At 47.5% G+C, this 26600-nt stretch overlaps 1 protein-coding gene across 9 annotated transcripts in view; it reads left to right on the forward strand.

Annotated features, from left to right (window-relative positions):
* CELF4 (CUGBP Elav-like family member 4) overlaps positions 1 to 26600 on the forward strand; it is a 1004675-nt gene that overhangs the window by 902156 nt on the left and 75919 nt on the right. For 3 of the 9 annotated variants that reach the window (XM_075932764.2, XM_089779469.1, XM_075932765.2), the window contains exons 9-11: positions 3344 to 3409; positions 6345 to 6425; positions 15223 to 15366. In XM_075932764.2, coding sequence (XP_075788879.1) covers positions 3344 to 3409; positions 6345 to 6425; positions 15223 to 15366 — 291 coding nt within the window. The remainder of the gene's footprint in view (positions 1 to 3343; positions 3410 to 6344; positions 6426 to 15222; positions 15367 to 26600) is intronic. The other 6 variants (XM_075932767.2, XM_075932769.2, XM_014573598.4 and 3 more) reach the window with 3 other exon arrangements.

The raw sequence follows: 26600 nt of genomic DNA on the forward strand, positions 1-26600 counted from the left end.
AACCCTGGTGAGACAAGTCAACTAGGAGACCTGGTAGACCTCCATCATGGTTAATAACATTCTTTGAGCTAAAATCGGATGGGAAGGACAACACATGGGGAAACTACACAGCCTGTAAGAGCCAGGTTTCATCCCTCCCTATCACATAGACCATTTCTTTCCTTAGCCTTATCAAGGGCAACCAGCCTTTCTTGCTAGACCTCCACATCAGCTGCACCATCTGAGTCCTTGCCTCCAGCCACGCCTCCATTCTCAGAGAAAGGAGACAAGGGAGGGAGAAAGGCACTCTTCCCTAAGGGATCATCTTAAAAGTACAAAGCCTGGCAGGGCTACGTAAATGTAAAACCATGCAGCACCAATAAATACAAATTAAACTCATAACAAGAAGTGAAATATTAGGGCCAAGGTGACATTTGGACTGGAGGTTCAGTCAAGCTTTGCTTTAAATATTTTATGGCTGCAGATAAAGAAAGAGCTTAGCCAACATTTTTTTCTTCATCAACCATAGGGAAAAAGGGAAAAAAAAAACCCTACCAGCTCTGGCTGTACTTGAACTAAACTTCAAAGTTTCACAAAAACAAACACTTTTAGTAGAGCAGGAGGGAGGTTTGTGTAGAGAGAAAATGCACTTTGAAGCCAGGAAGGTGACTAAGAGGTTTACACAGAGATTGGCTGCTTCCTCTTCCTAAAACTGTCAACCAACCCTACTATGCCTTTTGAAACAGCTGGCATATTCTGCCATAGAGGTGGCTGCCTGTCTACAGAGGGTTAAGACAGGTTTTGTAAAGGGCACAAGGAGACTTTTAGGGATGAAAGGCATTTTTGTTCTCCTCCGTTTCTCATCTGTCTGCCTTTGTTCACCAGTTGTTCTATGCTAAAATGTTAAGCTTCTTGGAGCAGGGACTGTCTTCTTGTGCTGGGTTTGTACAGTGCGTGGCACAGGGAGGTCCTGAGGTGCTGGAGTAATACAAATACATAGCAGTGATAAAAAGTTGGATAACTTTTAGCTAGAGATGGGCACAAGCACCAAAGTTGTGTCTAGAGTTCATGAGGATTTGGCCCCAAGCATCTAGGTCAGGGGTGGGCAATCATTTTTAATGGGAGGGTCACTCCAAGATTTTGGCAAGTGGTCAAGGGCTGCATTTCGATGGGGGGGTTGCTGGGTCTGGGATGGAGATTGGGTGTGGAAGGGAGCTCATGGTAGGGGCCTAGGATGCAGGAGGGGGGTGAAATCTGAGAGGGCGTTTGGGTGAAGGAGGGGGTTGATCTGAGGCAGAGACTTGGGGGGCAGGGTCCACATGGAGGTATGGGTCCAGAAGGGGATTTTGGCACGGGGAGGGAATTTAGGAGGGGGAACAGAGTCTGGGAGGGAGTTGTGACCTGGTAGAAAGGGGTACAGAGAGTTTGGGTGGTGGCCAGGGTCAGGAAAGATGGGGAGGGGCGCCAGAGGCAGGCTCTGTCTGGGAAGCGCTTACCTAGGCAGCTCCCAGCCAACAGCCCTGCAGGAATCTGAGCTGCAGTCGCTGGCTGCTCCAATGGCTCTGGTCTGGGTTTGGGGGGATGGGAGGAGGAAGCGTCATACGCTGTCCCTGCCCTCAGCAAAATTTCTCAGCTCCTTTTGGTCAGAAACTGGCCAATGGGAACTGAGAGATTTTGCTGGGGGGCCAGGAGAGTGCACGAAGCCTCTTTCCTCCCTCCCCAGCGTCCAGAGCACAGAGCAGCGAGCCTTTAAAGCAGCTGCAGCTGCTCTCTGCCTAAGAGGCCCAGCGAGGTGGCTTCAGGTTTGATCTGGTGGCTTTGTGGGCCGAATCCAGCCTGCTGACCGCCTCTTGCCCACCCTTAAGTTCAAGGCTTTCTTTAGTGCTGATTATTATAAGGAAAATAATGACTTGTCTTCCAAATCCCAGCTCTTCCTGTCATTCACACCGTCTGCCTCCCATGTCCCACTCCTCAGTCTGAAATGTGCATTGTATGTAAGAAAAATTAAAGGTACTCATCAAGTCTTGGGTTCTTGCCTCAGCGCATTATGCCTGCAGCATCCATCTTGTGACCGATACGGTTGGGTAACATCCAAGCTACAGCACACAAATGAAGGAGAGGCCTGGTTCTGAAGGCCCGTTCTTTCTTGGCTTTTTCTGGTTTTACTGGGTGCCTCTCCACTTCCAGGAAAGGAATGAGAGACGTTCCAGAGGAGAAGGGAGAAAGGTTTGTCCCGAGACGATGCGGGGGGTGCAGCTGAGTGCAAGAAAATTTGATGTGTGCAGCAGTGCTGCTAACTAGATAAAACAGGCATGTGTAGGGTCACCTTTTGCCGGGCAGTGCAAGGTGGAAGTCCCAACATCGTACAGGGTGGGTTCTCATGGTAGGAGTGGGAAATAGCAGAAGTCGCCAGAGAAAATGAATAGTGTGGCACCTTAGGGTGTGTCTACACAGCACCCTGAACTCGAAATAAGATACGCAGTTTGCTCTATGCAAATTGCGTATCTTATTTGGAATCTATTTTGAAATCGCTTATTTTGACATTTGGTGCATCTACACAGCATCAAATTTCGAAATAGCATGCTGTTTTGAGACCTCCTTTAACCCTTGTGGAACGAGGGTTACCGGGATGCCAAACTAGCGCACCCGTTATTTCGAAAAATATTTTGAAATATGGGCGACATGTTAAGATGCAGGGTAGCTCTTTCGGGAACTTCCATAAGGGCAGTGTAGACGTACCCTTAGAACTTAACAAATGTATGGCTATAGTATCATGAGCTTGTGTGGGCAAACCCCACTTCTTCAGATGAGCTTGAGTGGAGAAAAAAGGGGGACGCTCAGAATAAGAAGGGAGAGGGAGAAAAAAATTGCCTGTCAGTTGTCATCCCGGTGCTAATGAGGCTAACTGAGTAAGCCGGAAGTGTCCCATACTTTTGATGTCAGTCGGGTGTTGACTTTGAGGAGAGCTGTTCAGGCCAAACTAGATGGTGTCCAATTTGCATATCAAGGCTCTGATGAGACGTTCATCCCATTTTCAGGACCAGCATCTGTTCAGCTCTGTTTCATTTCAGTTCCTTTCCCTCCCTCCCCCAGCCCATCCCCAGGGATGTGCTGGATGACCTCTCCACCCTGAAACCATAGGTTCACATCTGACCAGGGCTGACAAGCCCCGTCTTCATTCATGGGCAGGTAAAGCCTTGTGTACTGTGTTGTATGCGGTGCATGTCCTGGACCTTTTCCGTAAGTTTCTCTCTCCAGGTTCATCCATCCTGCCCCCAAACCACTTGAGCAGAAGAAAAAAGCCAGTGGAAGTGTGGTATTTTAATGCCTTTATCCCCTCTCTCTCTCTTTTCTGTCTCCACAGCACAGAGCCCCACTGCGGCAGACCCCTTGCAGCAAGCCTACGCTGGAGTGCAGCAGTACGCAGGTCGTTAGTATTAACACTTTCTCCCAATAAACCTTTCATGTCCCCAAAGCCTTTAATCTCTGAACATGCCTGAGGGAATGGGGGAGGGGAAGAAGAGAACCGTTTCCAGGGGCCGCACCATGAAATTCACATGTTAAACTTGAAATTCCTCCCAAAACGAAACAGACAGACCTGGCTTCGGTTTTACGGCCCAATCCTGCTCTTCTTGACTCCAAAAGGAGCTGGATCCGGCCCTTACGATAGTGCCGATTTACACCGCTGTGTGTGAGAGCAAAATCGGGCCTGTACGCCCCACAGCTGCCCGCTTTCCATGCTCGCTATGCAAATGTCTCCCTTGCCCAGCAGCCGGAGGAGGGTGCCAAAGGCAGAGCCTCACACAACCTCTCCCAACCTTTCCCCCATGAGACACTGGTTTCAATTTCCCAGCAGCTTCCCGACGAGTCCAGCCCCTGCTCCCCCGTCATGCCAGCATCCGTGCAGGTTGGCTCCTTTGAAGCTGACGGACTGACACGAGCCGGCATAACCGGGTGCGGAGTGTATTCGACGGCCCCTCGTGAGGTGACCCGTGTTACCACCCTGAGGAAGCCGCAACCCCGAAGTCATTATTTCCTGTGGCAACTGGAGCGGTCGCAGGCTGCCGCTGAGGAATGGCTATTATCTCATGTCAAGGCTGTATCTGGGAACTTAATTTAATTCTCCATGTAAGGCTTCATTTGCTGGTGTTTTAGTTATTGTCATTTATGGCTCGTGAAGTCTGATGGATGGGCGGCAGCTCAACCCTTTGAGCTGTTAATTAACCCCTCAGCACACACGTGTACCCTTTCCCTCTCTCTCTGGGGCGCCGACAGCCCTGATGCCGTGTTGCCGAGAGCCCGGCATGTAATCCGCTGGCTGTGCTACCAAATGGCTCCCTTTGCCCCTCCAGCGGGGAACTGTGTGTGGCAAAAATTGTTCCTCAGCTAGTCACTGCTTCCACATGGAGGAGGGGAACAGGTGTGAGACAGTCTTTGGTCTGAGCGCGTAAAAGGATCAGAATGAGTGTGTGAGAGACCATCGGAGGTGTAGCGGCATGAGTGTGAATGTGTTGGTGTGATAACGAGTAGTCTTGTGGCACCTTAGAGACTCACAAAAATATCATGAGCTTCCATGAGCAAAACCCACTTCCTCAGATGAGCGGGAAGCACAGGGAGAGTGAGCGTGTGTGTGTTTGTGTGAGAGTCCATGCATGAGTCTGTCTCCATAGGAAGGGTATTTCAGTGGCCCCAATGTCAGCTGGTTTACCCAAAAGGGGGCCCCATCACCATGGCAACATAACACACAAAAAGGACAAATCGAGGTCCCCAAAGCCGGAGCCATGGCTGTGCGGTGTGAAGTCAGCCTGGGTTCCCTGAGACTCTGTGACTGAACCTTTCCCCGGCCAAGCTACTCTTCGCTGTGTAGGTGAAAAACCCCATCCAGCAACCACCTTCCCTGTGGGAGGAAGCCCTCAGCCCCAGATCTCCACCCTAGATCCGCCCCACAAGCATGTAAACAGCCCTTCCCTTTCGGTGGCTGACACCCACTGATCAGACAGCCGGAAGAGCTTGAAGTGACGTGATCATGTGGCAGACACTGGAAGGCACGTTCCCCAAAGTCCCCTAGCCAGCCTGCCTCCACACTGCTGGGTATCCAGCAAATCCGTGCAATAGTTTAAGGCGCCTTCGCCAGCCGCACCTCATGAGCCAATCGAAAATCGACCCATCTGTTGTCTCTCGCTCACAGAACATAAGAACGGCCAAACTGGGTCAGACCAAAGGTCCATCTAGCCCAGTATCCTCTCAGCTGACAGTGGCCAACGCCAGATGCCCCAAAGGGCGTGAACCGAACAGGAAATCATCACATGATCCCGCCCCTGTTGCCCATTCCCAGACTCTAGCAAACAGAGGCTAGAGACACCATCCCTGCCCATCCCGGCTCATAAGCATTAATGGACCTTACCTCCATGAACTTAGCTAGCTTTTTTTTTAAGGCTGTTAAAGTCCTTCAGTGCTGCAGAAGGGCCTTGTTTGTTTGGGAGTTCTTCAGGGCAGGATGTTGCCTTTTATTTGCCTGTTAAGCAAACAACCAATCTGAGACTCATGGTTATAAATCCAGAAATCCACCTGTCCATTTCTGAATCAAATGAAGGGCTGCATCTTTAACTCCGTTGACCTTAACAGGGTTCCACCACTTTCCACAAGCTGAGGACCTGGCTGCTAAGTCCAAGGGTATGTCTACACTAGCCCCCTAGTTCAAACTAGGGAGGCTAATGTAGGCATTCGAAGTTGCAAATCAAGCCCGGGATTTAAATATCCCGCGCTTGATTTGCATCTTCCCGGCCGGTCGCCATTTTTGAAATTTACAAGTCCAGACTAACTGCCCACCTCTACACGTGGCAGGGACCTGGTAGTTTGAAATAAAGCCCTGGTTCAAATTACCTGTTATTCCTCCTGGAATGAAGTTCAACAGGTAATTTGAACCAGGGCTTTATTTCGAACTACCGGGTCCCTGCCGCGTGTAGACGCGGGCAGTTAGTCCGGTCTTGTAAATTTCAAAAATGGCGACCGGCCAGGAAGATGTAAATCAAGCGCGGGATATTTAAATCCCGGGCTTGATTTGCAACTTCGAATGCCTCCATTAGCCTCCCTAGTTCGAACTAGGGGGCTAGTGTAGACATGCCCCAAGTGATTATCAGTGCCCATAGCAAAGAACTCACAAACCTGCCAGAGCCTGATATCATAACCTGCACTGTGTTATCCTTGCCATTTGGACACATGCGTCTCCCCCATGTGGCTATTGCTACCAAAAATGTCTGGGAGGAGTATAAATACAGCTTTGTGTGGTTATTGAGATGAAAGATCTTGACACTCCTGGGCTGAAATCTTCCTATCTTTCTTCTCTCCCCTTCTTTCTCCTATAGCTGCTTATCCTGCTGCTTATGGTCAGATTAGCCAAGCGTTTCCACAGCCACCTCCCATGATCCCCCAGCAACAGAGAGAAGGTAAGTAAACAGGCAGTTCTCTGTTCCACACATAGCAAGTCACCCTTATTGCACTGTATTCACCTCGCTCCGGTTACACACCGCCCAGAAAATGCTTCCTCACTTTGGAGCCAGCCTCCATCTGCTGTGTAACATCAACAGGCGTTACTGGTAACCTGTGGAAACTTCCATGCTTGTGGGAGACATGTTTACGTCCGCTCTGGGCTGTGGCTACTGGAGGGCAACATAATTCAGAAGGTTTGATGATGTTGCGTTCAGTAGTGGCCAGCAGGTTGTAAAAAGCGTTCCTTGAAAAATCCGGTTTCCTCCAAATCGGAATGTTTCATGGGCATGTGCCAATGCTGGCCATTTTTTTTCCAATGGGGAAAAATTGACACATTTCATTTCAATGGTGTCAAAACCGTTCATTTCAAGTGCTGTTGTTTTGATTCATTCCGTGTCAACCTGCATACTACATTAAAATGTTCATTTAAATATTTCATTCTCTATATTACATTTAACTTTACATACAACATACCCCATTGGATACTTCAACGTCATAGGAAATCAAAACCAAACTAATCAAAATGACAGTAGCAAAATGAAACATTCTGATGGTCCCACACGTAAGGTTCTTTGGAATGTTCTTTTCATGACAAAATTTGAAATGGATTCATTTGGAGGTGCGGGGGAGACATTGCAATCCGGCAGGCTGAACTATATGCAGTTTCCGCTCTGCCTGCCCTACAAGTGGAATTTTCATACTGAAGAAAATATTGGCATGCAATATGGAATCCATTCATCTGCCAGCTATATTCTATTGTTTTCCCTTTTGCCTGGTTATCTCTGCTCAAAGTGTGGCGATGGTCATAACAGTGACTATAAATGCCAATGTCTCTACTCCCTGATGAATTGATTCACCTCTCGCTTACACTGAAGTAAATTAAAAATAAGAACATCAGAACTGCCATATTGGGTCAGACCAAAGGCCCATCTAGCCCAGTATCCTGTCTGCAGACAATGGTCGATGCCAGATGCCCCAAAGGGAGTGAATAGAACAGGGAATTATCAATTGATCCCTCCCCTGTCATCCGTTTCCAGCCTCTGAAAACAGAGGGACACCATTCTGAGCCAGGGCAGCTCTGGGAGAGTGAAGTTGAGTCTGTCCTACCTTCTAGGTTAGCATTAGCACTACCATGCCAGTCATCGAACCAACTTGCAGCCTCGCTGAATTCACTGGGAAAGACTGGGGTGTACAGTCTCAGGTAGTAGTCACAGAATCATAGAAATAAAGGGCTGGAAGGGTCTTTGAGGGATCATCTAGTCCAGCCCCCTGTGCTGAAACTGTCCCTGACAGGTGTTCTTGAAAGCCTCCAATGACAGGATATCCTCCACCTCCCTTGAATGCCTATTCCAGACCTTAACTACCCAGAAAGTTTCTTTAATGTTCATCCTAAATCTTGCTGGCTGCAGATTAAGCCCATTATATCTTGTCCTACCGTCAGCGGACACAGAGAATAATTAATCTCTGTCCTCTTTATAACACCCCTTAACAGATTTGAAGGCAGTTAGCAGTTCCTCTGCCCCCGTCCCCTGGTCTGCTTTTTCTCAAGACAAAACATGCCCTCTTTTTTTTTTTAACCTTTCCTCATAGATCAGGTTTCCTAAAGCTTCTATCAGTGTTGTCTTCAAATCGTCATTGTCAAGTCCAAGTCGAGTCTCAAGTCACTACAGTTCAAGTCTCAAGTCAAGTCTCGAGTCCCTAAAGTCACTTTTGAGTCAAGTCCCAAGTTGAGTCTCAAGTCTTAATTTAAAAAATGTCAACTCACTTTTGTACAAGCCATCCATATCGGCATTTTCGGACAATTTTTTCACCAAGTCGATTTATCAAAATTAGCAAGTCACAAGTCGAGTCTCAAGTCACAAACAATGAACCCGAGTCGAGTCTCAAGTCGAGTCACCTAAGCGATTTAAGTTGGACTAGAATTCAAGTTGTGGGACTCGAGTCAATAACTCTGGCTTCTATCATTGTTGCTCTCCTCTGTACTCTCCAATTTATCCACATTTTTCCTTAGGTGTGGTGCTCAGGGCTTGACACAGACTCCAAATGGGTCTTCACCAGTCTGAGTAGAGCCAGACAATTATCTCCCATGACTTACCTAGGACAATCCTTACCCAGACTGATATTAGCCTTCTTAGCCACAGCCTCCGATGTTGACTTCTATTCAATCTGCAGTCTACTGTAAATACCAGGTGCTTTTCAGCAGTCCTACGGCCCAGTTGTTCCCCATTTTGCATTTGTACACTTGCCATTCCCTTCCTATGTGCAGCTCTGTGCACTGATGTTCATTGCATTTCATCTCGTTGATTCCAGACTAGTCACCCCATTTGTCAAGCTCATTTTGAATTCTAATCTTGTCCTCTAAATTAGTAGCAATCCATCCCAGCTCGGTATCATCTGCAAATATAACAAGTAGATCCTTCAAGCCACTATCCAAGTCATGAATGAAAATATTGGCTAGTACAGGACCTAGGACGGAAGCCTGCGGGGTTCCATGAGATGTATCCTCCCCACTATGACAGGGAGACATTGACAGCTACTCTTTGGCCCTAAACTCTTAGCGCAACTATCCAGATCTCCATGACCACATGAGTTCAGTGCTCTTCTCGCTGCACTGGCTCCCCACCTAACTCAAGGTCTTTGTCCTAATGTTCATAGCCCTGCATGACATTGGTCCTGATTAATGGATCTGCTCTCTCTCTCTCTCTCTCTCCATGACCCTGATTTCCCATAACAGCTAGCTACTGTCCATTGAAACCTTCAAATTCTTGACTAATAAGGAAACTCATGATTACAGGAGACTGAACTTCCCTAGCTGCTGAGCCTAGACTATGGAACTCACTGACACAAGAGATGAAAGAGACTCTGGGTTTAGTGGCATTCAGAAGTAAATACAGAACTCTGTTTTGGGATTTAGTTTTCAGCACATCCCTCTTGCTCCCTCCCACATCCTGACTGCTCAGTTTCACAGTCAAAGGAGAGCGAGATTGTTATCTCTTTAACAACAAGGAAGAGGTTAACTGCTACTTGTGACAGAAGACATATAGATGAATGGGTAGATAGACAGATAAAAAATGGCTTGTCACCTGAATTCTGATTGCCACATCATTATTGCTGGCAACGGCATAACAAGCCAAATGATCCCAGCTGGGTGTTTGGGGGTTTGTTTTCTTTTGTTTTGTTTTTTTCAGTTGGCAGGGCTGGCAATTAGAAAAGCCTCTTTTGATGTAAGAACTGAGCGAACTGGATCTGATTCACTGAGATGGAATCAGTGAGGGCAGGGGACTGGACTAGAAGACCTCTCGAGGTCCCTTCCAGTCCAACGATCCGATGATTCAACGTGGAATGCCACAACCCTGGTTCGGAACATGGGGGTGCTTTAAGCAGACGCTTTACTTCTTCCCTCTTCCCCTTTTGTGCTTAATCCCACAGTGAAGTCAGACAAAGCTGATTTTAGGCTGAACTTAGATAGGTTTCCTCTCCGTGGGCTAGGGATATTAACTTTAGTTGAATCGACTAATTGATGGATTTTCCATCATCTAGTCAATTAGATAATAAGCGGGGGAGCCGCAGCCAGATTAGCTCCTGGCCCAGCTCTTAATAATTTAAAAGGCTGAAGCGCAGCAGCGGGGACCCACCGCGAGCCCGGACAGCTGATTCCCGGCTCACTCTGGGTTCTCCCCCCGCCCTCCCCGCTGCACTTTAGCCTTTTAAATGTATTAAGAACCTGCCAGCTTTTTATACATTTAAAAGCCTGAAGTGCAGCACGGAGGGGGAACCTGGCACAAACCAAGCCAGCTGCTTCCCGGCTCACGCCAGGTCCCCCCGCTATGCTTCTGATTTTTAAATGTATTAAAAGCCAGCAGGCTCTTAATAGATTAAAAAGCAGAGGTGCAGCATCTGGAACTAGGTGCAAGTCAGGAATCAGTTGATTCCTGGCTCACGCCCGGTCCCCACTACCCTTCTGACCCCCTGCCCCCTGTGGAGACAGTGCTGGGGGGAACCAACTTTTAAGTCGGCTCCTTTTAGCACCGGTTCCCTGCTCCCCGCCCCTCTTGCTGCAGCTTTTGCTTATCAGATACTCGGCTAGACAACGAGTCGGTTACATTCCTACTGTGGGTCCAACTTTCAAACCTGGGAAAGGCTAACGTGTAGGATGTTTCAACCAATCCTAATCCTAACGCTAACCTTAATCCACTCGGATCATTTCTGCGTTTTCATAGGTTTGGCTAGGTCAGATTACAGTAGCATAGGATTCCTTCTCATGTACAATATATCTAAGATTCCAGGAAATGCATCTGTCCATACTGTTGTCATGGGACTCCTTGCAAGTACCCAAGAGGTATACCTCCATCTCACACTTGGGAAACATTTGTATATTCCTGAGCAAATAGAGCTTGTAGATCAGTGGTCCCCAACGTGGCGCCTGCATGCGCCATGGCGCCCGCTGGGGCAGTTATGTGTGCCTGTCGCGTGACCAGGGCCGGCGCAAGCCAGTCTTGTGCCCCGGGCCCCAGGCACGCAGCACATACGCAACCCCTGCTCCGGGCGTGCGACGCATGTGCGGTGCCGGCCCTGGGCGTGCAGCACATGCGCAGCCCTACCCCTGGATGCACAGCGCGTAAGCGGCCCCGTCCCCAGGTGCCCAGCAGCCCCAAAAGGTTGGGGACCACTGTTGTAGATGAACAGATTTTTCAATTTGGTGGCCAAACTGAAAAAAAAAATGCCAACCCGCCCCCCCCCCACACACACACACACACAAATCCAATTCAATGTAAACCAAAATCATTTTCTTTTTTTTTTCCCATCAAATCAACACCCAAAAATATATTTCCAGTTGGGCTGAAACATTTCAAGTTGAACAGAAATATATTTTTGTTTTTCTTAGTTTTTTCAATTGATTTCAAGTTGACATTTTTGGTTGACTCCAAATTAATTTTTTTTTCAAAATCTTTGTTTTGATTCAGCCATTTGGGGTGTTTTTCACACTTTTGGGGGGGGTGCATGGGCTTTTTAAAATTGGCCATATTAGAAACCATATTGAAATAATTATCTTGAAATAACGGGCTGCGGAATTCAAAATCTATAGTCCTGCTTTTCATCAGGAGTATCGCTAATTCCAAAATAGTTATTTTGAAATAGCCGTAGTATGGCCGCTCCGGTGCTACTATTTCGAAATAACTACTCCCCAAATAATTACTCTCCAGCACTTCCTGGGGTTCTAAATCTGAGGGAGCATATTCACATGAACAGAGCCTGCCTCAGACTACTTTCGAGGCTTCCCCAGAAGGTGGACATCCTAGTTCAATTTTGTTAAATTGGGAGTTATTAAGTCAAATGTAGGAATTTTGAAATAATTTTCTAGTGTAGACATGGCCTTAGAAACTAACAGATTTATTAGGGTGTAAACCCATGAAATCTTAAGCCGTAATTAATCTGTTAGTCTCTAGGGTGCCACAAGACTCCTCGTTGTTTTGGGAATTTTTTGTTGCTCATCTCTACAATAAACTCTCATTGAATTGAACTGAATTGCATCTGCCCTTCCTGGAGCCTGAACAGCAGTCACTAGAGAAGGGGGGCGTGACCTGAAGAAGGTACAGATGTAGGGTAAATCTTTGTATGAATTAGGGGGGTCACTCAGGTTCAAAAGTAATTTAGCTAAGCAGATGACCAGGAGCCTAATTAGTTAATTACCCCGATGCACTGGCATCCCCCCATACAGAGTAATCTCCGCAGCCACCTCGCAACCTCTAGGAAACGCATGGAATGCAAGGGATCAGCTGGTTCCTTCCTGACAGTCCTTTCAGCAAATTAGCAGGGAAAATTGTGCTTAGCAAATATTCATTAGGGCTTCATTTTCCATTAATCCAAAAGGAAATGCGGAGAGCCTGTGACTTCAATCATGCTGAGGACCAGGAATTTTAATGAGCTTTAAATGGGCATCTGTCAGAATCCTGACTTCACCGTACTTATCCTGCCAGCCAGGGGAATGAGTAATGGCCAATAAAAGGTGGGAGCGCCCAGGCGAACTCCCCTCCCTAACAGGAAAGGCAAAGTTGTAATTTGCTGTGTTATGACACTATAATTATGCCCTGATGAAGAAAGTGAGAGCATTAAAAGCCTTTTCTTTCCCCCACTTCATCCTGTGCTCCAGCTGTAAATGGTATCAGCCCTGCTTTGTTGGGGTAGGTAGGTGCATAGTAGTGTCTCTCTCAGTCAGGATTGGAGGCATATCTGTGTGCTAAGTGAGCATCCCCAAAGAAATTGACACTCCCATGCACTGGCCAGCAAAACGTAGCTATAAAATTTGTATCGGCATCCGTAGCTGCCAAAATGAGCCAGGGCTATAAGAATTCATATCCGCGGATGCAGAGACCCATGGACATAAAGCGGATATTGCAGGGCTCCACGTATGTTCTTAAGAACAGCGCAGGGCAAAGACCAGAAATTCCATTTCTCAGATGGGTTTGGGATTGTGACATTTGTTTCCGTTCCGAATCAGAACCAAACCTGAACATTTCCAAATTATCCATGGAAAGATAATGTCAAATGCAGCTCATCAGAGGTCGGCTGAAGCGTTTCATTTCGACACAACTGAAATGTCTTGGTGGATTCAAAATGAAATTGTCCGTTTTGTTTCCATTTGGATTTGTTTGTTCTATAGTATACAATACAGCACATTACATACATTGAAAAGAAAAGTCGTGTGGAAAGGGGAAATCAGAAATCTTTCATTCCAAATATGCCAACAGAATGTTTCAACACTGTTGGAGCATCTCCCGCCTCTTTTTTTTAAACAAAAATTTCAGCAAAATCCATATGATTTTGCAAAGTACTTTCATTTTGACAGAATTGCATTTTCCAACACAAACCTGCCCTGTCAACATTTTCTCAACCAGCTCCAGGTTACAGATAACCGCATGCTGTAAAATGCCGCAAGGACTTTTGCTTTAGCACACAGGTCCCCAAAGTGTGGGGCAGGCCAGAGGAACATTCAGAGGGGAGGCTCGGGCTGCACGCAGGAGTGGGGACAAAGCTTGGCTCCCATGGAGGCGGGGACTGGGTAGAAGGGACGGGGCTAAAGACGAGACTGGGGCTTGCCTTCCCCAGCTCTACCTTCACCCACCACCCATGGGTATGGGGGGCACAACCCTGAAAAGATTGGATACCACTGTTCCAGCACCTATTGCACCCCCCAAGAAAAGAATGGCAAATCCCTGTCTGGAAGCAACATGTAGAATATGCATTCCTGTATTGGGGGGTTTGTCCATCTTTCTCTGCCAGTCTTACCCTCTTCAGGGTGGACTTCAAGGTTTCAGCCCTAGCCAGGTTCTGAGTTTGGGCAGAGAGGCTAGCGGCTGCATGTGGAATTCCACGTCTCTCCCCACTCACCGATCACCTCAAGAGCTGTTTGAGAAAGAGGATGGAGCTGCTGCCTGAAAATACCAGGGAGGGAGGGAAGCATTCAGAGTGGTCGAAAGATTAATGAGATTAAACAAAGAAAAGACAAATGATGAACTGAATGCCAGGAAATGCTTCTTTCTTTCCATCTCCATACGTCCCACTCTGCCTAGCTACCTAGCTTTCAGGTCTATACTAATGCCATCACTGCTCACCTGGTAGGCTGCTTAGATCAGCATAGCAAGGTACCCATGCAGTCTCCTGGTCTTCTCTCTTTGGTGGTCATAAGAATCTCAGCTTGGGAGAAGGTTTTTTTTCCAGTGAGAGTAGGCCGCCAGACAGCAAGGAAGTCTAATGGCAAGATCCTAGCAGTGTCCTAAAGGAAGCGGCAGAAATCCACATTTCTTGCTGTGTTTAAAATACAGACTGTACAAAACTACTGCTAGGGTATGTCTCTACGAGGAAACTATTTCGACATAACTAAAATCGATTTAGTAACTCCCGAAATAACAAAATGGAAATAGCCTGTCCTCACTCCGGGAAAGCCTCAACATTAGTCTGAGGCAGGCTCCGTTAATGCGGACGTGCTACCTCGACGTAGAGCCCCAGGAAGCACCGGGGAGTAATCAATTCGAATGACTCTGGGGAGTTGTTATTTCTAAATTACAGCAGCAGTGCGTCCACACGACCGCTATTTCAAAACAACTACAGGCAGTCCCCGGGTTACATGGATCCGACTTACATCAGATCCCTACTTACAAACGGGGTGAGGCAACCCCGCACTAGCTGCTTCCCCCCAGCAAACCAGGGAGACACAAAGCTAGCGCCCCCCCTCCCCCCCCCAGCAGACCAGGGAGATGTGGAGCGGCTGTTCTCAGCAGACACCTCAGCTTGAGAATAAAGGACTGAGGGAAGTGAGGTGTGGGAGAATAAAACTGAGCTCTGGAGAAATGTTTGGCTAGAGTTTCCCCTACAATATGTGCCAGTTCCGACTTACATACAAATTCAGCTTAAGAACAAACCTACAGTCTCTATCTTGTACGTAACCCGGGGACTTCTTGTATTTCAAAATGTGCATTATTCCTCCAGAAAAGCAGGCATAGAGATTTGAAATAAGCAGCCCGTTGTTTCGAAATAACAGCCTTGGTAGTGTGAACGCTCCACTAATTAACTCGACCTAAGGCGCGGTTATTTCGAAATAAAGCCCTAACGTAGACCAGGGCCTAGAGAATTATCTAACCCAGCAGAAGGTCACTCATAGAACACAGAGGAGTCTCCAACCTTATTATTTCTTCCTTCCCCGGTTATTCTGTATTTAAATCTCCTCCCCTCTTCTCTTTTCCATCTCACCTGCAGGACCAGAGGGCTGTAACCTGTTTATCTACCATCTGCCCCAGGAGTTTGGGGATGCTGAGCTGATGCAGATGTTCCTGCCTTTCGGTAATGTCATCTCCTCGAAAGTGTTTGTGGATCGGGCGACAAACCAAAGTAAATGCTTTGGTGGGTAAAGATAACAAAACAATTAGATTCATCCAGGAAAGGGCTTTCTCTGAACACTTTGCCTTTCGAACTGCTTTCTCTTTGCTTAAGTGTTTTGATTTCTCAATTTACTTCTGTCGATACTTTTTTCTCCCTCCCCTGCCTCCCCTGAATCGTCTCATGCTCAGAATTGTGTGCACTGCCGAGAGACAACGGTTTGGAAGTTTGCTAGCGAGCGGCTATTCCAGCTGCTGGCTAAAGGGAAGAAAACTCCCACCTGCTGGGTGGCACTGGAAAAATGAAGCATTTGGAGAGAAGCGGGTGGGGTCGGAAGCTGGGGTTTTGGCAGTGGGGTTGGTGAGGGTAGAAAGTACAGTGCCTGCATGGGAGGAGAAATAAGGTAATGGGAGAAAAGAACGGCTCTTGGGGCTAGCTCAAGATCTGGCCTTCTGAGTGTAATCCAGAGAGGTCTATTTCAGGGCCCTATCAACAGGCAGACCATATGTGAGATCTCAGTTTGAACCCCACGCCCTATCTTCAGCCTTCAACTCCCTGAAGGGGGGTTGCGACGAGGATGGAGAGAGGCTGTTCTCAGTGGTGGCAGGTGGCAGAACGAGGAGCAATGGTTTCAAGTTGCAGTGGGGGAGGTCTAGGTTGGAGATTAGGAAAAACTGTTTCCCTATCCGGGTGGGGAAGCACTGGGCTGGGTTCCCTAGGGAGGGGGTGGAATCTCCATCCCTAGAGATTTTGAAGTCCTGGTGTGACCAAGCCCTGGCTGGGATGATTGAGTTGGGGTTGGTCCTGCTTTGGGCAGAGGGTTGGACTCGATGGCTCCTGAGGTCTCTTCCAATCCCGTGATTCTATGATCTCAAATGCTGACAATGCAGCTGTGAATGTCACGCTCCAGTGCTGTTGTGGAATGTGTGTGTGTGTGGGGGGGGGGGGGGGAAGACACCTGTCCTTTTTCACCCCTGTATCTCTCATCTGTTCCCCTCCCTCCAAATCGCACTTTCCATAGGTGGTGGGTGTCTCTTAGCGTGCTCTGTCCCTCTGCTGTCCGTGGGCTCTGCCAGGTGGCTCCCTGCCATCACTCACGCTTTGCACACACACCCCGCCTCTCCACTCAGCTTCTGGGGGTTCTCTTCACCCTTCAGACTTGTAGTTGGTTGTGATGCTGCTGTCAATCCCCACGCCTCCCTGGTCCGTGCCTTCCCTTGCCTCCACCACCTTCCCCCCTCCCCAGACAGCCCTGCTCACAGCTCTCAGCTGGTTTCTCACTGGAAATCAGCGCCATGCTGAGAGCTGCCAGCCAGCTTGGGCTGACATAGCCACCGAAAGCGCCTGGCCCCAACAGCCCCTGGTCTAGGTGGTTCTTCCTCTCCAACAGTGTGTGAACGGGACTGAACAGAGCACGGGGGGGACTGTTCTTAGCCAGCAATCGCCAGTTTCATGCCATTCTGAGCTCTCCCGCTCTTGGGCACTGAAAGTGCAGGACTCGTCTTGGAGGAGGACTTCGGATAAGCCTTAGCCGTGTGACTCGGTCCCAGCTCCCTCTTGTTTTACAGCCCCGGTGCCCAAACGGGAGGACCAGCCTAATTCTAGGTGGCAATGATAGAGAATGCACAGAAACTTGGGACAGTCAAGTTGGAGCAGGCCTGCCGATGTGGAGGGGAGAGAGGCAAAAGGAATCCAGCCACCGCTACTGCCTACAGTCCTTTAAATTGCCCCGGAGCGCCACGCTAGGCACTCCAGGGGGAGCACACCGTGGTCTGGGCAGTGCTGACTGCTGCCTCAGCCCCGCCCCTTCACCAGAGACCCCACCCCTCCCGGGACCAGGAGCTAGCCCCTCACACACACACCTTGCCTAGGGGCCTGTGAAGGCTGTCGGTGCCCCTGAGTCGGTGCATCAAGCCATTCTATATAGAGACGTCATGGCCCTGGCTTTCCCCCTACTGACCCAGATGTAAAGCAGAAGGATCCATTGACATTCATGAAGGTGGGACAGCAGAATAAGTAAGATGGGAATCAGGGCTAGTGCAGGGGGAGGATCATCTGGGGGGTGTAGAGGGCTAGGTTCAGGTTTCTCTGCATTCTCATCCCAATTCTAACCCACCCTGGCCTTGTGATTTAGTCACTAATCTGTCAAAAGGGGACAGGCAGCTCTAGACAGTGCTGGAGTCCCTGACGCCTTGTCTCCCCATAGACCCAGGAGGCCATGATAGTAGCCAGAGACGGCCAAAGCAGAGAGGAATTTTGACCATTCCCTAACTCTTTCCCCCTTAATCCCAGAACTAGCGGGACGGTAGAGGCATACAGCTATAGCATTTGAGCTGTACCACGTATGGTTTCCTCTGACCAATAGGGAATTCCCAGCTTCCCAGATCGGATGGTTTTACAGCAATGCAAAAACACAGAGAGAGACCCCCTTGGTTTATTTCCTGTTTTCAATTACTCTAGAACTGGGCCATTCCACATTTTTTTGTAACAGAACTTTGCTTTTCCTACAGAAAGTGGCCAGGTGTGATTGAAAAAGTCTTGGTTTTCTGACAGATTTCACTTTTCAGATGCCAAAAAACAACCCTCCCTCCCCCCAAATCCATGTGTGTGTTTAGTTTTATTTTATGGGATTGTTTTTTCCAGCAAAAGCCCAAAAACTTTCAGAGAAAATATTGTTGTCATGGGAGCAAAATCCACTTCCCAAACAGCTCTACTGACTTACTGAGATCTGGCCCTTTTGCCGTTTTTACATGTGCTGAGTAAATAGCAAATCACCAAGCCTTTCTTCCCTGTAAGTCCACCTGTTATAGGCCTGGGGGGGAGAAAAAACACCCTCAGGGTCTCCTGCTACCAGCTACAATGACAGAGAAAATGTGTGTAGCTACACAAGACACAATGAATTACATGAGGCCTTTGGACTTCACCTTTGGATTGAAAGTTCTGAATTCTCCAATCTGCTTGCCTAGAGCAGCTGAAGGCAGTCGCTTTACCTGATTTGTGCAGCAACTACAAAGTAGGATGCACAAGTACCTTTGTTCGTGTCATGAAGAACAAGGCATTGGTTACCACCCTTATTTCTCATTTTCTGGCCTATTACCCAAGTGAGAGAGCGAGCGAGCGAGCGAGAAAACGATGTGCTCAGAAAAGAACAGGTTATGATCTTGAGCAGTGTTCCCAGTAAGCTGTCTGCTTGGGCGGCCACCCAGGAGAGAGAGATTGAAATGCCACCCAGCTGATTAGCAGAGCACCCACAGCCAGCAACATGTGTTTCTACTAGTGGTGCACATGCCTCAGTGCACATGAAATTTATTCTGCACTTGAATGGAAGAAATTAGGGAGAACATTGTTCTCAAAGCTTGGTGCATTCACCATTAAGTGGCCTCTGCACTTTGTAGCATACCTAGGGAATGAGTGATTGAAATGGGGTGCGCTCACCTCTCACAAGCATCCCCTTTCTCATGGGCCTGAACTCGCCTCCAGCTCTAGCCAGGAACTGAACTCACTCTGCTGCAGCCCTGCAGCTCTTCTTATACTAGCCTGCTGGACCCCAATTGGGTGCTTCCCACACAGCCACTCTAGGCAGGCTGGAGGACCTCTCTACTGCCCTTTTCTGGGGCAGGATGTTGCAAAGCTGTGAGGCCTCCAGCAGGGGGCTTCTGGACTTAGTCCCCCCATCATAGGGCTATAGGAAGCAGTAGCAATCATGTCTGTGCAATGCAGATTCTACCCAGCCTGCAGGCTTCACGCAGACGAAGGGGGGGAGAGTTTGTTTTTTGTTTTGCTTTGGTTTTTGGTCTTTTATGCAGCACGCAACTCTGAAGGCACTTTGGCTGCCCCAACCCTCCTATGGATGAGAGGGACCCGGGGATTATGGGGGCTTGGTGCAGGGCCACAGCAGGGGTCGTCCCCCCTGCATTCACCGCACAGGCGGCAGGAGCCAGAGAGGCCCGGCAGCCCTGATCCACTCTGCTCCATCCTGCCACCCTGTCCCATCCCGCTGTGCTCGGCTCCTCGGGGCCGGTGGGAAGTGGAACACCCCAGCCCCAGGATGCTCCAATCGCCGCAGAGAACCAGGACGCAGTGGGCGGGGCAGGGTAGAGCAAGCTACCAGGCTGCACCAGCTCCCATCATCTACTTGGTGAGGGTGGTGGGGCTGACCCCTGTTGCCACCACACCAGCCCCTCCATCTCCGTAATACCCCAGGTCAAGTTCCTTGGGGAAGGGGCAAGGGGCAGAGCAGAGGTGGGGCTTGGAAAGGGTGGGTCAGGATAGGGCCTGCAGCATGGGGGGTTGCTCAGGGCCCCGTGTCCCCCTCAGGATGGTCCTGTCTGGAGGCCAGAGGTCACCATGCTAGTGAGAGGGCTAGGTTTACCTTAATGTTACACATGCACACAGGTACAGCCCAGCTGCATGAAAGACTCAACAGACACATCCCAGCTCCTCCTATGCTGTAGCCTTAGGACATGGCATCAAGGCAGGTTACTGCATCATCTACCCCGATCCTTTTGATAGTCCATGAACACAAGGTGTAGAAACAGAGCATCAAATAACCCTGCCTAGGTGCACCTGGAGGAAAGAGGGAATATGGAGAAACATGGCTGGAGCAAATTCTCAGCCCACTCTTATTTGCAAGGTGGGTGGCGATCAAAAGATGCGTTCAGCAGCGAATGTTACTGAGAAGGTTAGTCGGGCACTCACTGGAAAAGGATTTCTTTGTAGCTATAAGGGTAGGAAAGATGGTTAATCTTTTGTGGAAGCCAGTGGTCTACAGGTGGAGAAAACTGAATCACGGAGGGTGTATCTAGACGACAGAGGTTTTTCGAAAAAAGTGGCCTTTTTTCGGAAAAAACTTCCCCTGCATCTAGACTGCTGCTGCATTCTTTCAAAAGTAAATCAAAAGAACACGGCAGTTTTTTTGACCGTGGAAAACCTCGTTTTACAAGGAAGAATGCCTTTTTTCAAAAGTGCTCTCTCAAAAAAAGGCGCTGTGTAATGCAAACTTGCTTTTTTGAAAGAGAGCATCCAGGCTGCCTAGGTGCTCTTTTTCTAAAAAGCGGCTCGCTTTTTTGAAAGTACTGGCTGTAGTCTAGACGCTCTCTTTCAAAAGAGGCTTGTAGTCTAGACGTAACTGGAGAGTGCTGGTCAGAAACAAGTGTGAGTTGTCTTAGTCCATGGTAATAAATGCCTACTACAACCCAGGCAGATCTCACAAGACGGAGAATTTGCTTCCCTGCTTAGAGTGTTACATATGATTAGGAATCTCTGCACTTTCCTTTTTTAAAGTTTAGTTGTCATAGTTACAGAGAAAAGCTTGAAAACATGACCGCGGAAGGCAGAATACAAAAAGAATTCAAGTGTTATTCTTAAAAGTGTAATGATTTTAAGCCAGTCTCTTGATTTTTGAATGTTTGGGGTTAGCAGAGCTGCTCATTGCTAATTTGCAAATTTGCTGTTATGCAGATATGGGAGTAGTGAGTATTTAAATACGATCATTAGAAATGGTTGAAAATGACAGTTATTTCACACAGAAGTTTTTTATAAGGCACGTCCACACAGCAGGGCTAAAGTCAAAATAAGCTACGCAACTTGAGCTTTGTCAATTGTGTAGCTTAAGTCGAAATAGCTTATTTTGGATTTTGGCGCTGTCTACACAGCAGGAAGCCCGAGAAAGAACACTCTTCCTCCAACTTCCCTTACTCCTCGTTAAATGAGGGTTACAGGAGTCAGAGTAAGAAGTCCTCCAGCTCGAAATTATTTTGACATTACGTCAAAATAACTATTTGTAGTGTAGACACGGACTATGTTATTTCAGAATTACTGCTGTGTACATGTACCCATACTTCCTGAGATTTTTTTTTTCTTTTTCATCAAAAGAATACAAAACATTTTTGGTTTTCAAAAACACTTTCTAGTGAAGAAAGAAAGAAAGAAATTCATGCCCAACGCAGATTTTTTTTACTTAAAATCAAAATGAAAAATTAAACTTTCACCTTCATTTCCATGCTGATATGTTGAGTTATCTTCATATCTCAGCCTTGCCTACTTCATGCCCTCTTTTTTTACCCTGTGTTTTTACAAGCCATAGAGTAGCTGTGCAGAGGATTTAATGTTATAGTTTAGGATCCTATGCCCAGCACTCCATGTTTCTCCATAGTATCCACTTGCATAGAATTGCAGCAGCCTTCTGCTCTTCACCATGCACCATGCAAAAATATGTGCTCAGGTTGGAGTAGTATTTTGCCAGCAGGAATCTAGAGTTCCATACGAGATCATCCATCAGTTCTTTTTTTACCTTACCCCTCTAAACTTCTTATGTTGCAAAAGAGAGGAGACCTTTCCCTGTGAATGCGGAGGTTCTCATATCTCCACTTAAAATAAATACTCAGAGCTTATATGGCAAAAATGTCATTTCTCAGTATGGTCCAAAAATGTGACCAAAGATTTTTTTAAAAATGTTGCAGGGGGGGGAGATGGCCTGTTTTTAACCTGTTTATAAAATGGCTAAACTTTTTGTCAAAAAGTCAACATGCTGATAATTTTTAATGAAAATGTTCAAAAGATTCAACTTTTTTCTTTCATTTCTCAACCAGCACTAGTTATCGTTGCTGTAAGATTGTGCAGCATTTTGCACAAGCCTTGGCATGGAAGAGGCCACTCTGTCATCATCTATATGATTATCATCTGTAGGCAGACCTAGAAAGAGGCACAGTGATGTGCAGGATGTAAATGAAATTATCAATGAACTTACCATCTGCTCCCCAAGTAGCTTGGAACTTCACAGCAGTGTTCCCACTAAGCTGTGCACTAGGTGGCCATCCAGGAGAGATTCAGGTGCCACCCATCTGATTCACACAGCTGCCCAGAGCCAGCAGCCTGTGTTTGTATTGGTGGTGCACATCTTCACATGCCTTAGTGCATATAATAACATTGATTCTACACATGAATGGAAAAAAATGAGAGGGAAGATTGCTTCACAAAGCAGTGCGCCGGCAAGGAGGAGTGGGTACCTATGATGGGAGTAGCATTTGGGTCATTGGGAACTTCTTTTTTTTCTAGGGCAATTGGTGAAAATTAATTGAGAGGGTTCTCCGAATGGTAGACGTAGGCTGGCAGAAAGGACACCTTTGGGAATAGGGAGAGAAGACACAGTGCGAAGCAGGGAACAATTGTCCAACAGCTGGCATGGATCTTAGCCAATCAGAGGTGAGCCAGGGTTCATTCCGGCCATTGGACCTTGTTCTACGAGCTGTGGGTTTAGAATAGGAATTCATTCAGGGAAATCCTAGGGCTTGCGTTGCAGAAGGGGTCAGACTAAATGATCATAGTGGACCTTCTTGGGATTGTTGCCTATACCTCAGAAACACTAGCCTGTCGTTGACACCTTTTCCCTAGATGCACAGAAACTGGAGGTTGACACGCCCGTAGGTTGCCTCGCCCAGCTGAATACCCACCTCCCACAAGGCGCCAGTGCTTAGCGTACTTTCTTCAGCACCGAGGCCTGAAGGCACAGAAGGCGTTAGGTGCCTAAACCCTTGTTTTAAGCACCGAAGTCCCAGTTTCAGGACCAGGGTGATGCACAAAACTCCCAATGAAATCCTGTAGGTGCCTCCTAGTTGCCACCTAAGTTTTGGTTGTAAAAGTTCATTAAGCACCTGTGTTTCTGCTTCTGAGCACGAACCCAGCCACATCCCTGTAGACATCAAGGGGCTTAACTCCCACCCAAGAGCAATTCACAAAGTGGGGAGAAATAGACGTTTTGCTACTTACCAAGCCAGACCCTTCGGGCAAGTTTACACCAAACACCCAAGGTGAATTAGAGGGGCAGGAGGATGACTTTAAAAGTTTGCAGAGGGTGTCAGGCAAGAAGGGGTTGCAAGTGCTTTGGAGGGCAGGGTTAGGATTCAAACTGATTTCGACAAGCGGCAGAAATGGTCTGAACTAGGGATGTAAAATATCGATTAATTGGCTCACAGAATAGTCGATGCAATTTGTATCGACTGTTCGATAAGGGCACCTCCACCTTTAAAGGCAAAAGTGCTGTGGAGAGCACGGGGCCAGCGGGGGACTCAAGCAGACTCCCACTAGCCCTGTGTTTCCATGGCATTTCAGAGCGGCAGCGCCACATGGAGCCCAGGGTCAGCTGGGAGCTGACCCCGTGCACCATGCGACGCTGCCACTTCGAAACACTGCGGGGAGCCCGGTGTCAGGCTCCATGTGGTGTTTCAAAGCGGCAGCCAGCATGGAGCCAGGGGTCAGAGGGGAGTTCCCAGGGTCTTGCCCCAGGCTCCACACAGCGCTGCCGCTTTGAAGCTCCCCCACTTCCCACCCCTTGCTGCCTCTTTCTGATAGAGGCAGCATGGTTGAGTAGGAAAGCGACTAGTCAGCTAGCGTGTTGACTATCCGATAAGCATTTGCTTATCGGATAGTCAACTAGTGGAGTAGTCGTTCACATCCCTAGTCTGAAATCGATAGGATAAAATTCAATAAGGACCAATGCAAAAGACTGACGGCTTAAGAAGGAGTACTACAGAAAGGGATCTGGGGGTCATAGTGGACCACAGACCAAATGAGTCAACAGTGTAACATTGCTTCAGAAACCACAAACCTCATTCTGGGCTGTATCAGAAAGAGTGCTGAAACAAGGCACAAAAAGTAATTGTTTCACTCTGCTCCATGCTTATAAAGCCTCATCTGGACTATTGTATCCCGTTCTGGAACCTCACTTTGGGAAAGATAGGGACAAATAGAAATCCAGAGGAGAACACCACAAATTATTAAAGGTCTACACTGGGGAAAAAAAGTTGTTATTTTTGTTTTAGTCTGAAGAAGGGACAACTGGAGGGATGGGGGCATGATAACTTTTCAAGTATGTAAAAGACGGTTATAAAGAGGAGTGTGATAAATTGTTCTCCTTATCCACTGAGCACAGGACAAGAAGTAATGGGCTTAACTTGAAGCAAGGGAGATTTAGGTGCGACATTAGGAAAAACTTCCTAACTGTCAGGATAGTTAAGCACTGGAACAAATTACCTAGAGGAGGTTGCGGAATCTCTGTCATTAAAGCTTTTTAAGAACAGGTTAGACAAACACCTGTCAGGGATGATCTAAATCGTACTTAGTCCTGCCTCGGTGCAGGGGACTGGATTCGATGACCTAGTGAGGTCACTTTCTGTCCTATGTTTCAATAACATTTAGCTGAATGGTTCGATGACTCAGGCTGTGGAAGATCTCTGTTTCAGAGCCTCCCTCCACCTGAGCAGGAAGAAGAGACTGAAACAGGGATCTGCTATAATTCCAATCATTAGTGGCAGAGGTCTAGGTTGGATATTAGGAAAACTGATTTCACTAGGAGGGTGGGGAAGTACTGGGATGGGTTCCCTAGGGAAGTAGCGGAATCTCTAGAGGTTTTTAAGTCCTGTCTTGACAAAGCCCTGGCTGAGATGGTTTAGGGTACGTCTACACTTGCTCCCTCGTTTGAGCTAGGGATGCAAATGTAGCTGACCGAAATTGCTAATGAAGCAGGGATTTAAATATCCTGCGCTTCATTAGCATAATCTCACCCGTGTGTTATTCCGCTCAACAGCTGATTCAAACCAGGAAGTGTGCTCCGGGATACATTAGTTCGAATCAAACCCCTTAGTTCAAACTAATGTTACTCCTCAAAAAAGGCTCGAACTAGGGAGCAAGTGTAGACGTACCCTTAGAGACAGTAGGCTGCACTTACTGGTTGGGGACTCTATCGCTGGGAAGCAGTGACTCTGAGAAAGATTTGGGGGTCATGTCATGGAGAATAAGCTCAAAAGGGCACCAAAGGGAGCAGAAAGTCAACTGGTGTGGCCTCTTGTGCACGTACCAAGCCACCAACCTCACCCAGCAGCTGCACTCTAAAACCTGCAGCCAAAGGTGGTAATGAATATGACCTGCCCAGGGGATATAATGGGCAAAAAGGTTAATACAACCCTGGGATGCCGAAGAGGGAAATCAGAAGTAGAAGGAGATAGGTTACTTTGCTTCTGTACTTGGCACTGGTGTGACCACTGCTGGAATACTGTGTCCATTTCTGGTTCTCACAATCCAGTGAGGATGTTGATGAATGGGAGAGGTTCAGGAAAGAGCCCCAAGAAGGCTCAAAGGATTAGAATAGCTAGTGATATAGTGAGGGCTCAATCTCTTGAGTTTAGCAAAGAGACAGGTAAGAGGTGACGGGAGTACATTTGGAAAGTACCTATAGGGAACCAAATATAAGATAATGGGCTCTGCAGTCAACCCGAGAAAAGCTAACACAACCCAGTGGCTGGATGATGAAGCTAGACAAATTCAGACTGGACATACGGTGCCCATTTTTGAGAGTGAAAGTAATTAACCATAGGAGCAGTTTACCGAGATTCTCTGTCACTAAACCAATGAGGAGCCCTGTGGTACCGTAGAGACTAACCGATTTATTACAGAATAAGCTTTTGTGGGTAAAACAAAAAGCTTATGCCCTAATAAATCTGTTAGGAGAATTCTGCACTGCACAGCTATTTTGAAATGAGCTATTGAAATAGCACGTCTACACTGCAGGGAAGCCTCAAAATTAGTCTGAGGCAGGCTTCCCTAATGTAGACATGCTATCTCAATTTAGAGCCCCAGGCAGCACTGGGGAGGAATAACTTAGAATGGCCCTCATGAGGGGCTATTTCAAAATAGCAGCAGTGGAGCATCTACACACGCCTTATTTCGAAAAAGCTATTTCAGTTATTCCTTGTAGAATGAGGATTACAGATTTCTGAATACGCTGTCCATTATTTTGAAATTATTTCGAAATAACGGAATGGCTGTGTAGATGCTCACATCATTATTTCAAAATATTGCTAGTTAGCTCAAAATGGCAGTGCAGAGTAGACGCACCCTCAGCCTCTAAAATGCCACAGGACTCCTCATTGGTTTTGCAGATACAGACGAACACAGCGACCCCTCTGAGAATTTTCGCTGCCTCACAGAATTTTTAAACCATCACTGGAGGCGTTTCTAAAAGGTCTGCTCTAGGGATTTTTTTCAGAGAGCTCTGGTCTGGGTTCTTCAAGAGGTCAGACTAGATGACCACAATGCTCCAGTCTGGCCTTGGAATCTCCCAGTCTGGATGAGAGTGGTAGAATCACTCTCGTGTTTGTGTTCTCTTTCTCTCCCGTGCTGCCAAGGAATCATTTGGCCAATTATTGACACACAAACTCAGGGGCACACAGGCCAGGTGAATATGTATTTCCTTATGTTGCTAT

Source organism: Pelodiscus sinensis, chromosome 6, assembly GCF_052426305.1.
Source record: "Pelodiscus sinensis isolate ZL-2025 chromosome 6, ASM5242630v1, whole genome shotgun sequence".
In the NCBI taxonomy this organism is placed as follows: domain Eukaryota; kingdom Metazoa; phylum Chordata; order Testudines; family Trionychidae; genus Pelodiscus; species Pelodiscus sinensis.